The sequence below is a fragment of the Pelodiscus sinensis genome, chromosome 1, assembly GCF_052426305.1.
Source record: "Pelodiscus sinensis isolate ZL-2025 chromosome 1, ASM5242630v1, whole genome shotgun sequence".
In the NCBI taxonomy this organism is placed as follows: domain Eukaryota; kingdom Metazoa; phylum Chordata; order Testudines; family Trionychidae; genus Pelodiscus; species Pelodiscus sinensis.
In genome coordinates, this window is record NC_143052.1 from 315,771,632 (window position 1) to 315,784,929 (window position 13,298).

A 13,298-nucleotide genomic window follows, 5' to 3' on the forward strand; every position below is an offset into this window, starting at 1 on the left:
TCAAAATATTTTACTACAGCTTCCTATGTGCAATTCATCATTTTGGTTGTAAATAATATATAATAATAAAGATTGCATTGTTATTGGTGACATTTTCCAAACACCGTAGGATAGCCCTTGCTCCATGGAGTTAAATTCTCAGCATCTAGCCAGTGCTGAGAAGGGGCAAGTATGCCTGTTAGTATGCCTGTTTCCCACAGATCCAGACAGGATTCCATCTGGTGGAGGCACAAAGTGAAAAGAAGCAGCTTATGCCTCTGGGTTGTAAAAGCTGCAGATGGCATGTTCCATGCTAGGTGGTGATAAGTTTGGTCACACTCTCAACTCTGTATATTGGCCTTTGAGTTGATGATGTGTTGGCTGTGGGTAGAGCCCTACAAATCCGCTTTATAGCCATGAATGTGGATGCAGATATCTGTGGCTCCTTTTTTATACTGATGTGGATATAGATACAAACTTTACATCTAGAGCCCTGCAAATTTGCAAATACCTGGTTTATATCTTCAGGTATCCGCATCCATGGATGTTGATGTGGATATCCATGGCTATTTTTTTTTTTCAGATACAGATACATGAGGGGACTATGCTAGCATACCCCACTCTCTGGCCACTTTTGCTTTGCTGAGAGGGCCTATTGATGCTGATGATGTGATGACATTCTGTCACCTGGCAGGAAAATTCTGTCATATGTCAGGAAAATTTTATATATAAGAGAGAGAAAGATATTTGTATATGTGCAGGACTCTAGCTGTGGGTCCATGTCAGTACTCTTTAAGTACAGTTTGAACCTCTCTAGTCTGGCACTCTCTGGTCCGGCAACATCTGTGGTCCAGCACAATATTTGTTAGCCGAATGGCCTCTTACCACGGGTGTAACCAAGTTTTCTGCAGTCCTGTTGTTTGTTTATAGTCACCAGTCCTAGCTCCCAATGATTTTTGCTGTTAGTTTACCCCTAAATGTCTTCTAAGAGCCCAATAAACATTGGGGTTACGTCTACACTGGCATGATTTTCTGGAAATGCTTTTAACGGAAAAGTTTTCCGTTAAAAGCATTTTCAGAAAAGCACGTCTAGATTTGCAGGACGCTTTTCCACAAAAGCACTTTTTGTGGAAAAGCGTCCGTGGCCAATCTAGACACGCTTTTCTGCAAAAAAAACCCAATCGCCATTTTCGTGATCGGGGCTTTTTTGCGGAAAACAAATCTCTGCTGTCTACACTGGCCCTTTTGAGCAAAAGTTTTTTGGAAAAAGACTTTTGCCCAAACGGGAGCAGCATAGTATTTCCTTAAAAGCACTGACAATCTTACATGAGATCATCAGTGCTTTTGCAGAACTTCGAGCGGCCAGTGTAGACAGTTGGCAAGTTTTTCCGGAAAAGTGTCTGCTTTTCCAGAAAAAGTGGCCAGTCTAGACATAGCCTGGAAGTGTTGGGAAGGCTGCTAGACAATATTTACCTCCTGTGGTCCAGCAAATTCTCTGGTTCGACACCAGTCAGGTCCCAAGGTTGTTGGACTTAGAGAGGTTCAACCTGGACTGCACTGAAAACCTGTCCTGATGCTGCATGAGTGTGGAAAAGGCCTGCTATGATTCCAGCTAGCTCTAGTTTTGCATGGAATGGAATCTCAAATGCGGTATCATTACTGCTTGGATACTACAGTGATGGGTACTCTGTAATTAACTATATATCTATGATATTTATCTTACCATGTGAGTAAAACAGAAGAAAGGATGAAATCATCCTTGTCATAGTAGAAGATAAACTCTCTTGGATGTTGGCTATGTATGAAATATGGGAGAGCAAATTGGTAATAGATCACTACAGAGACTGGTGACACTCAGAGATCAAAACAGTGTTAATGCAAACAGGGAGATTAATGCGAATATGGTATTTAAGATGTTCAAATGGGTTTAATCTTCTGATGTGAGCCCTCTCAAAATAAGAAACTATCAGTATCCACTAAATTGTTTATTCTTCTTATAGTTACTTTATTTTACTCAATGAGGCTGAATTAAGCTTACTTAGCAGAAATAATTGCATTCTTTTGTGTTTGTCAGAACTCTAATTTATTTGAAGTCATGAGTTCACATGTAGCTGTCAAAACAAACAGAAAAGGGTGTGATCTCTATTAAATGACAGGGCTGTAAGGTGGAAGCAGTATGCATTTTGCTCTCTTGCTTTACCATCTACTTGTGAGTGACTTTGAGCAAATGGCAGAACTTCTGTATACCTCATCTTCTCTTGATGCAAAGTGAATGTCTCCAATCCAATGTTTGAAACACTTGAAATACTTTGTGTTTCTACATTTGACATAGAAGTTCAGAGTATTATTGTTATGCTTGTGAAAAATGGTAATAGTGCCATCAATATCAAAGGTTCTATGCCAGTTTACACCAGCTGAGGACTAGTTTACACGTGGCTTTTGTGCCAGGTTGGGAATTTGTTTAGAAATCAGTATAGTTACAATTATGTAATTGTTGTGAGTGAAGTTACAGCAGTTTACTGTGCTAATTCAGAAGATGCAAAAACTTGTACTTAATTATAGTTAAACTAGGGAGTAATATTAGAATAAGCATGGGCAACAATAATCCCCTTTCCTCTGCCTCTTTATCGCCCTCTAAAAATAGCCAAATACATTTTGTTGTTTTCTCTATATACCTACCAATATCCTGATCGGTTTTCTTGTGTATTATAATCCTTTCCTATGCCCTTATATTCATTTATTTATTTTGGGATGCAAGCTCTTTGGGACAGGGATTATATTTTCTCAAAAATCTGTATCATGCCTAGCACAAGGGGGTCAGATTTGGGGCCTTTCTTTTCTACTATAATAATATTACAGCTAATTATAACTGGAATCTTGGCTGCTGAGGGATACCTCTCATACTATACTGTTATCCCTCTAGAGGAAAATTACTGCATATGTTTGCAAGGTGATATGAGCAATTTTAAGTCAAATGAAGACTGAAAATAGAATCATAGAACACTAGAACTGGAAGGGACCTCAAGAGGTCATCAAATCCAGTCCCCTGCCCTCATGGCAGGACCAAGCACTGTCTAGATCATCCCTGACAGGTGTCTGTCTAACCTGCTCTTAAATATCTCCAGTGATGGAGATTCCACAGCCCTCCTAAGAAATTTATTCCAGAGACAGGCAGGATGCCCAACCTAAACCTCCCTTGCTGCAGTTTAAGCCCATTACTTCTTGTCCAATCCTCAGAGGCCAAGGAGAACAATTTTTTCCCCTCCTCCTTGTAACACCCTTTTAGATACTTGAAAACTGCTATCATGTCCCCTCTGTCCTGTCTTTTTTCTAAACTAAACAAGCCCAGTTCTTTTAGTCTTCCCTCATAGGTCATGTTTTTTAGGCCTTTAATCATTTTTCTTGCTTTTTTTGCAACAGTGTCACTCTGTTGACTCATGTTTAACTTGTTCACTTTGACCCATAAATCCCTTTCAGCAGTACTCCCTTCCTAGACAATCACTTCCCATTCTGTATGTGTGAAACTGATTGTTCCTTCCTAAGTGGAGTACTTTGCATTTGTCCTTATTAAACTTCATACTGTTACCTCAGACTATTTCTCTAGTTTGTCCAACATTTTGAATTTGGCCCTACCCTCCAAAGCACTTGCAACCCTTCCCAGCTTTGTATTATCTGTGAACTTAATAATTGTACTCTCTATGCTGTCATCTAAATCCTTGAAGATATTGAACAGAACCGTCCCCAAAACAGGCCCTTGCAGAACCTCACTTGTTAGCCCTTCCAGTACGTTTGTGAACCATTAATAACTACACTCTGAGAATGGTTCTCGAGCCAGACATGCACCTACTTTTATAGTAGCCCCATCTAAGTTATATTTCCCTAGTTTATTGATAGTCATGTGAGACTGTGTCAAATGCCTTACTGAAGTCTAAGTATACCACGTCATCACATAGCGTGAAGTTAAGATTAACTAAATCATTAATTCACTTGCTTCTTAGGAATAAACTAGTTATATGGTACATATTGATCTGTAATAACTTTACCTCAGTGCCCAGCAATGCTGCCTTAGTCAAGAATCCAGGATTAATTATTCTTTTTTAGGGTGGCCATCTATGGGAAAAGTAGAATGTTATGTTTCTGGAGAATTAAACGATGTCCCAGTTTCTGAGTTTCCTGACTTTGTGTTTTTCACTCCAAGGTAGTAGCAGCCCTCAATAATTACAGCTTAGCACTTGCCATAGTGCCCAATACCTAGGAATTATATACATCACATCTTGTATTGACTCTGTGTTGCTTGCAATACCTACGTACAAGGGGAATTAGTCAAGGAAGCAGCAGCAGCCTAAACACAAATTTTTTATATTAGTTTAATGTTATTAGAATCCTTAATCAGTGCCTCAAGCTTGTATCTAGCAGATTCCAGTGTACAATCTGTACTTGCAGGTAAGTGCTCATGTATGCTCTGGTAGTATTGTGACTCTTTTGTCTCCACTTCTCTGGAGACAGAATAGCTGCATATTTGCATTCTGTAGCCTGACATAATGTAACCAGAGGCAGAGATACCTTGGACTCTAGCTGTGATCTGCTCCATCTGTGTCAGCACATCAGGAAAGTGAATGCACTGAGCACAGTGAGAAAAAATGTCAAAGCCCTGAGGGAGGTGACTGGTGACATATGCTTAGTGGATGCCTGTTATATCTTCTCAGATTCTTGAACCCTTTCAGAAAACCTCCAGAAATTAAAGTTTCTTAGTGAAAGAGTGTCCTTTCAAATGATGGGAAGAAACAAGGCTTTAAGATGAATGTAAGTGGATGGGAATCCCAGCTTTCACTCCTGCCTGCATTTTGCTAGTTCCTCAAATGGGATTTCTGCCACATCAATACTTCCCCCGTAGCTTCTTGAAATAGGCAAGAAACATGAAGTTTATCAGTTTTAAACTGCCATTAGGAAAGCCCTGCACTACAGGAGCATGGAAACAACTGTACCAAGTGTTAATCCTTCTCTTGCTGTATTTGTATCTACACGCTCTTGCCTGTAGTGGAATACCTGGAATAAAGTAGATGGGGATGATAGCAATGAAGTGCTGGCGGACTTCAGGGTTTAGAATTCCATTTTCCCCACAACCCCTTATTACAGTTTTTGTAATATTCCTCCCTCCCACCAATATTTAAACAGCATAATAGGTGAGATCTCCCCTGTCAGATTTACATAAAAGCTGTAAGTTTCTAATGTAGGATAGTAGTATGATTATAATAGTACATCTCTTCTTACTCATAATTTCTCTCACCGATCTTCTGTTTTTCTACCTCTATTTTGCTTTTAGTCTGTCTGTACTGTGCACTTTGCCATCTTTTCATCCTTTTGTGTTGATGTCTCTTTCCTTTTGTGCCTCTGTAATTGTTTTTCTCTGAAGTGGGTTTTACCCACAAAAGCTCGGGATTTTTTTTATACATACACTCTGTGTGTGTGTGTGTGTGTGTGTGTGTGTGTGTGTGTGTGTGTGTGTATACATACTGTATATAGTCTCTAAGGTGCCACAGGACTACTCTTTTTTTCCCCCCTTCTCTTTAATTATCCCTCATAAATTGTTTTTACTTTTGGGGAAGTCCTTGTAAATATGTTTGCCGGTATAAACAGTCAGTAGTTTGCTAAATATTCACTTCATGGTAGTTGAGTCCTGAGATTGTGAACTCCATGAATATACAGAATGTGAATGTCAAATATACATTCTCTACAAGATAAACCTTAAAACACTTGAACTGTCAATTTACAAAGCAATCAGAATCATTCTGATAAAGGGTCCAGAACAGATTAGACAGCCCTGTGATCCTAATGGAGAAACGGTGAACTTCTGCAGGTTTAATTTATTTATATTCAATGTGTTCTATATGACTTTCACAAATATTGCATTAAGGTGTGCAGAAAACAGAAATAAACAACATAAATGATTTATTACCTACTAAACTATAAAAAGCCTAGTGTTACCTGAGCAGTCTAGCTGTGGAATATTTTCTAAGTACTGATGCCCAAGAAGATCTTGAAAGATAAATTGCTAGCCCACCAGCAATGTTTTGGAGCTTTTATTTTTGTCTTAGTAAAATGATTATTTCTAAATCTTGGTACAGGCTTCCTTAATAGTCTGTAAATATGAGTACAAAACAAAATAACTAAACCAGAAAGCATGTGTGCTTCATATTCTTGTTGTTGCTTCATACCTCAAGAGATCAGAGTCTGCATAAATGAAATCATTAACCGTTCTTATTGACTTGAGATTTTATAGAATAAGCTTTGTTTAAAGCAAGTTTCCTTTCATTAAAAGAAAAGCAAAAAGTAATTAAGGGTCCAGAGACACCACCCCAAAGAGCAAAGTCTTCTGCTTGCAAAACAGGTATGGCAATGATAGTATGGATAGCTAACCACTGTGCTTCAATCCTGATCCACTTTTAGAGATGGAGAGGTTAAGTTCCCAGACACACACACTCTCTAGAAGCAAAAGGATTGTAACAGTAGGGATGTCTGACTTTTACAGAGGTGGTGTTTGTGTTGTGGTCACCTGTCAGTTAGGATAGATTGAGATCTTCATCCATTTCACATAGATCACCGAATCCTCATCAGATGGTATGATTTTTCTTCTAGGTTCAAACCATTGGCTTAGAGGCCAAAGATTCCATATTTCATCATCAAGCTTGCAAGCCCTTCTTTCCCATCTCTCCCCAAAAAGCAAGTGTCTGCTCAAAAAAACTGACATTCTTGAACTGCGTGTTACTGGGATATATCAACTACGTTCAGTCTGTGAACATGCATATATTCTATGAATTTGATTTCAATGGGAGCTGAACCAGATCTTTGATCTCTTTAGCTCACAACAAGATTCGTGTAATCTACATATGGTGTAGATTCGTGTAATCTACATATGGTATCAATTGCTCTTAGCTTATTTGAGCAATGAGAGAAAACACATTCTAAGAGGATTATAAAAGAAGTAAATCAAAACTTAGTTGCAAGTTGAGGATCGGGGATCTGTGAATGTGGAACAAACAGACAGACAATCAGGGCCTTAAATAGCTCATAGTATCAGCATTATGTGAGGCTGGAGGGTGATATATAAAAATATTACATAAATCAAAATGGTAGAGTTATCAAGTAGCTGAATTATCGTTGCGCTAACCTGGAAAAGAATGGTCAGACACCTATTTTGCTGCTCTAGATACTCATAAAAATACTGTACCCTTTACATCTGGCATCTTAATTATTTTTCCCCAAAAAAGAAATATGTACAATTAATTTCTTTGTGTGTTCTCTACTCAATAAGTGCTCTGCAGATTTCTTTCCAGGCTTACTAAAGGAGCACTCAAAGATGATAAAGTTATTGCAGAGAATCCAAACAAATTCTTTACTTCAGTCTTCATAGCTAAGGATATTAAAGAGATTCCCAAACCTGAGCCATTCTTCTTAGGTGACAAATCTGAGGAACTGTCCCAGATTGAGGTGTCATTAGAGGGGGTTTTGGAAGTGAGGGTATGTCTAGACTACATGACTCGGTCGACAGAGCCATGTAGATTAGGTTTCTAGACATAGGAAAATGAAGCGGCGATTTAAATAATCGCTGCTTCATTTACATTAAAATGGCTGCCACACTGTGCCGATCAGCTGTTTGGCGGCACAGTGCGGTAGTCTGGACACTCCGCGATCAACAAGAGAAGCCCTTGTTGACCGCCCCGGTAAACCTCATTCCACGAGGCATAACGGGGCGGTCAACAAGGGCTTCTCTTGTCGACGGTGGAGCGTCCAGTCTATTGCGCTGTGCCGCCAAACAGCTGATCGGCACAGTGTGGCAGCCTTTTTAATGTAAATGAAGCAGTGATTATTTAAATCGCTGCTTCATTTTCCTATGTCTAGAAACCTAATCTACATGGCTCTGTCGACGGAGCCATGTAGTCTAGACATACCCAAACTGATAAACTCAATAGTAACAAGTCACCAGGACCAGATGGTATTCACCCAAGAGTTCTGAAAGAACTCAAATGTGAAATTGGGGAACTATTAACTGTGGTTTCTAACCTATCCTTTAAATCAGCTTCTGTACCTAAGGACTGGAAGATAACTAACATGATGCCAATATTTAAAAAGGGCTCAACAGGTGATCCTGGCAATTGCAGACTAGTAAGTCTAAAGTCAGTACCAGACAAATTAGTTGAAACTGTAGTAAAGAATAAAATTGTGAGACATATAGATGAACATAATTTGTTGTGAAAGTCAACATGGTTTCTGTAAAGGGAAATCATGCCTTACTAATCTACTAGAGTTCTTTGAGGGGGTCAACAAACATGTAAACAAGGTTGCATCCTATGGATAAAGTGTACATAGATTTCCAGAAAGCCTTTGACAAGTTTCCTCACCAAAGGCTCTTAAGTAAAATAAGTTGTCATGGGATAAGAGGGAAGGTCCTCTCATGGATTGGTAATTGGGTAAAAGACCAGAAACAAAGGGAAGGAATAAATAGTAAGAATGAAGCAAAATGCAGGACAATGTAGCACTTTAAAGACTAACAAGATGGTTTATTAGATGATGAGCAGAATGTAGAGAAGTAACTAGTGGTGTCCCCCCAGAGTCTGACCAATTCTATTCAACGCATTTATAAATGGTCTTGAGAGAGGGGTAAACAGTGAGGTGGCAAAATTTGTGGAGGATACTAAATTGCTCAAGATAATTAAGACCAAAGCAGACTTTGAAGAGCTTCAAAAAGATCTTAAAAAAAAAAAAAAAAGAGAGAGAGATTGGCATTGGAAAAGGTTCAGAAAAGGTCGTCAAAATGATTAGGGGTTTGAAATGGGTTCCATATGAAGAGAGATTAAAAAGACTTGGCCTTTTCAGTTTAGAAAATAGGAGACTAAGGGGGGATATGATAGAGGTCTATATAATCATGACTGGTGTGGAGAAAGTGAATAAGGAAAAGTTATTTACTTGTTCCCATAATTTCATTTGGTGACCTCTAGTTCTTAAGTTAATAGGTAGCAGGTTTAAAACAAACAAAAAGAAGTTTCTCTTCATGAAGCACACAACCTGTGGAACTCCTTGCCAGAAGATGTTGTGAAAACTAGGACTTTAACAAGGTTCAAAAAAAGAGCTACATAAATTCATGGAGGTTAGGTCAATCCCATGGAGGAAGTTAGGAGTTTAGGTTCAATCCCATGACTCCAGAAGCTGGAGCTTTAAGAAAACCCCGAAATATCATGGTGCTGATAAAACTATTAAAGTTGGCAGAACTGAAAATGCATATAAAGACAGTACTTAGTCTTTAGGAGTTATTAAGTCAAATCTATTACCTGTGTTCTGCAGGAGGTCAGACTGGGTAATTATGAATGTCCCTTCTGGCCTTAAAGTCTCTTAGTCTATGAGATTTGATTGTAATCAGACAGTGCTAGATCCATTCGCACTAGTTCTTAACTCTTAGGATGCCAGTCTATTAAACCCTTACCTGCATAACTTCAAATCAGATAGAAAAATTCTAAGTTTATCCCAGGTCTAGATTATCAAAACAGATGGGATTTTTCATTTTAGAACTGGACTAGAAATCAGGCTTATCATGGATATTCAACTCCCGTTGCACAACAAAGCTTTAGTACCAGCACAGTTTGACAGCCACATTATAATCAAACAAGCGTGCACTGCATGACTAGAAAAATCATCACAGCTACAAGTGCATTGCTATGATTACTGATCAACACCTACCTGCTTGGCTGAAGAAAGGATACCATGGGGTACATCATAGTTTTTTCCTGTCACTGAAGAATGTAATATGAACCTGCCCTAACTGGTTTTGTTCTATATTAAGAATACAGATTGGCAGAAAAATCAATAGTCCTATAAAATGTTTAATAGTACTCAGTGGTTATTGTTAGCATAAAGGAGGAATATTCTGGCTCATGGCTGAAAACAGTCATGAGATGAATTTTAAGAGTTTTATTTTTGTTTGCCATCAGTGGTCACCAATCCTGAGATCTGGAACAAAGTTCAAGGAAGATTCTAGTGTTGCATATGTTTGTATCATAGCTTGTAAGGACAGACACATGTCTTAGAAGCTGGAGTTTGAGTGTGTGCCTCTTGACCTTCAGTGCATGACACGTATGTGACAACCAACCAAAATATGGAAACAGTTGGGTTTTGCTGCATAGAAGTGATAGCGATTTTGTTTGTTATAGAATCTGTATGTAAAAATACTTCCTCATCAGGTGAATTAAATACAGCAGTTTCTTAAAAAGAAAACTGGAAAGGCAAATTCTACCATTCTTTCAGAACTAGAGAGGATCCTGGTTGCACATTAGCAGAATTGAACTCCATCGCCATTTGGATCATCAGCACAGATGTCCTATTAGTTGAGTTAAAAAGTAACTTATCTTTTCTGAGGGGGATGTTGCAGTTTCTTGCCAGCTAATATCTAGACAGCAGTTGAATGTTGGAGAGGTCAGAAAATTTAGAGGTTTTTCCCCTGCCTGTTTGAAGGGAATGATAGTGGCTACAGCAGTGGTTTGTTTGAAAATCAATGAAACATGTACTCCTACTCCTTTGGGTGCTTTTGAAAAATAATAAAAATCTTATTTATTTGCTTCACACTTCATTGTAGCACTCAGCTTCACTCAATAGAAAAATATTTTTCTATTATTTTCCTTTTCCTCCCCTTTTTCCAATACTTTGTCTTTATATCTTCTTTCTCTCCTTGCATATTCCTTTCTTGCAGTAATTACCAATTTTTTTCAGTGCCACTCACTTTCCCATTCTGTCCATTAATCAGCAGTTAACACAAAGTATGAGCATTAACTATTTATCAGTCTTTAGAGAGAGCACCCCAATTACATTTGGCTCTTGTCTCCCATAATCTGTGTATACATTCAAATAGTGTTTAAAATCTCACCTGGTTCACTTTTTCATTCCAATTAGAAGATGAAGAGCCTGGCTCAAAGACGACAGTCTGCACCATCTCTGGTCCTCAGCAAAGCACTTAACAAGTCCAGAACCATCACCAGGTGAGTTGATGCATTCTGCTGATTGCACTTTTTTCATTTCCTGAGCCCAAATCTTAAGATGGTTTTTCATGAGCGTTTATCCATACCGGGCTAAATTATGTCTTCAGGGAAAGCCATATTAAGGAGTGGAAAGAGGTGCCCTCCACTGCTTGCAATGTTAGCATATCTACTGTAAGGCATAATGCATCCAGAGATGCAAGGTGGCTCTTGCTACATTGCTACATCTTTTTAAAGGTATTTTCAGTTCTTCTCTTTCGCACAGTTATCCTGATGCTGGCTGATTTGCAAAGGGGGCAAGCATAGCTGCTCTCCAGGCCCACCCAGACCTGCCTCATATCAGCTCCATCAGGCAGCTTTAGTCAACCCCATTCCTTTTGCACTGGAAACCACATCTTGGCTGTTTGCTCTGGTGGTGAGATGGGCAGGGAAGGAAGGTGGACAATTCCCTCTTTCATTCTCTCCCCCGGTCCCTTCCAGTCAGAGTAGTCGTTGGGGTGTATGGGGCCTTACGCAGTACTATTAAACTGGTGCCCCTATGTCCAGTGGCAGATGGGGAAGGACAATTTCTTTAGAGATGCAAATATAAAATCTTCAGCAACTCAATAATGAAATATTTTAAAGCAAAATCTAAACTAAGGTCCTGTAGACTAAAACAGTAAATTCAGAAACTGGTAGAATATACCTGGGGTTGGCAAATACCTGTTAAATGGCTTCATTACCACTTAATGGCTCTTTCACAGATTCAGTATGCCACTAATAGCTCTGGCAGGCTTTTTCATTTTTAAGTTAACTAGATCCTCTCCAGAGGAAGCAACTACCGAACAGGTATAAGAAGAGGCAGGTAGGTGGAAATTAAGACCCAGTGGTGCCCCCAAATTTTCAGATGCCTATGCAGCTAGTATTCTATATATGGGTAAAGACAGCATTTCTCCAATTACCCCTATGCAGTACTAAGTATAATTCAGCACAGGCTGTTGTTTAAACTAATTTCTGCAATACACTACTGTGTATAACACTTCTCTTGTGCTATGTCGGCATCTTGTTAAAATTCAGTAGACTTTAAACTTGTAAAGTGCCAATGTTTATGAACTAGTGAACTGTCAAAAAGAATGTTATTACTTCAAAGAACAAGGAGAACCTTACTGAGAAGCATAATTGAGGAAAACTGAAAGCACAACTGTGCAAAGAATCACTTTCTCCCACACTGTGCTGTGGAACTTAGGGAACTAATGTGTAGGCCTTGGAAATTTTGCTGTTTAATCTACTTAATACCTGCATCCATAGTTGTTGTCCAATGGAATTTGTAATGGGGTTTACTAGCCCCGCACTGGGTAAGCCATGCTTAACCAAGTACACCTGGCTGAGGAAGTCCTGCACCTGCAGACCTGCTGGGCATGCCTGTTCTACAGCCCAGGTATAAAGACTTGAAGAGAGATTCAGTCTGGGCTATTTGTTGAGAAGGAAGAAAGGTAGTGCCAGAGCTCCTGGAGGTGAACCACAACTGGAAACAGACTTGAAGACCAGCCAGTGAGACACCAGAGATACTGCTGAGGATCTGGAGGAAGGACCCTGATGGAGAATGGTAGAAAGTAGCCGAGGGCAGGAGATTGTATCTTAAGAAGTTCAGCATGTTGTAATGAATCCCTGCTGAGTGAGCAGCGAGCCATGCCATTACTAATGGGCTCCTGAGCTAGGACCTGGTAGAGTAGGGAGGGCCTGGGTCTCCCTCCCCCTCCTCAATCTCCAACCTGTGGGGCCTGCGCCCACTGCTACTGACTTTGGTTGCTAGCCTGCACCGTTCTAGCGAGAGGAGTGTTTGTTATTGACTTTGACGGCTAGGCCTCTCTGCCCCAACGTGGGGCACTTGTTATTAACTCCAGCCACTGGGCGCCACAGCCCTAGAAAGAGGGCCATAGGTTCAGACCAGCCATTAAGTTATGACACACACAGGTTAGGGCGTGATTTCAGGAACCCCAGATACTCAACAGCTCCCTAGAGACAAGTTCACTACTCTGCAACAGAATTCCAGACTTGAAAAATCTGAAAGGAATTCTGAGACAATATCAGAGCTGCTAAAAAGTACTAGAAGCTGCTGCACGTCTTTTTATTTGTATTGAATCAAAAGGGGAAACATAGAACAAAATTCTCTAAATGGTGTTTGCCACTTTGTGCAATCTAGTGGTTGAATGCAGGATTATGAACTAAAGTGTTATAATCCTGTCTCTGACACTTCCTCTGTGACCATGAGCAAGTCTCTTATTTGCTCTGCTTTAGTTTTCAAGTTACTTAACTAAT

At 39.6% G+C, this 13,298-nt stretch overlaps 1 protein-coding gene across 2 annotated transcripts in view; it reads left to right on the forward strand.

The window, feature by feature from the left end:
* ARHGAP20 (Rho GTPase activating protein 20) overlaps nucleotides 1–13,298 on the forward strand; it is a 94,447-nt gene that overhangs the window by 2,587 nt on the left and 78,562 nt on the right. For both annotated transcript variants that reach the window (XM_089775621.1, XM_089775622.1), the window contains exon 2: nucleotides 10,918–11,003. In XM_089775621.1, the coding sequence (XP_089631747.1) occupies nucleotides 10,918–11,003 (86 nt within the window). The remainder of the gene's footprint in view (nucleotides 1–10,917; nucleotides 11,004–13,298) is intronic.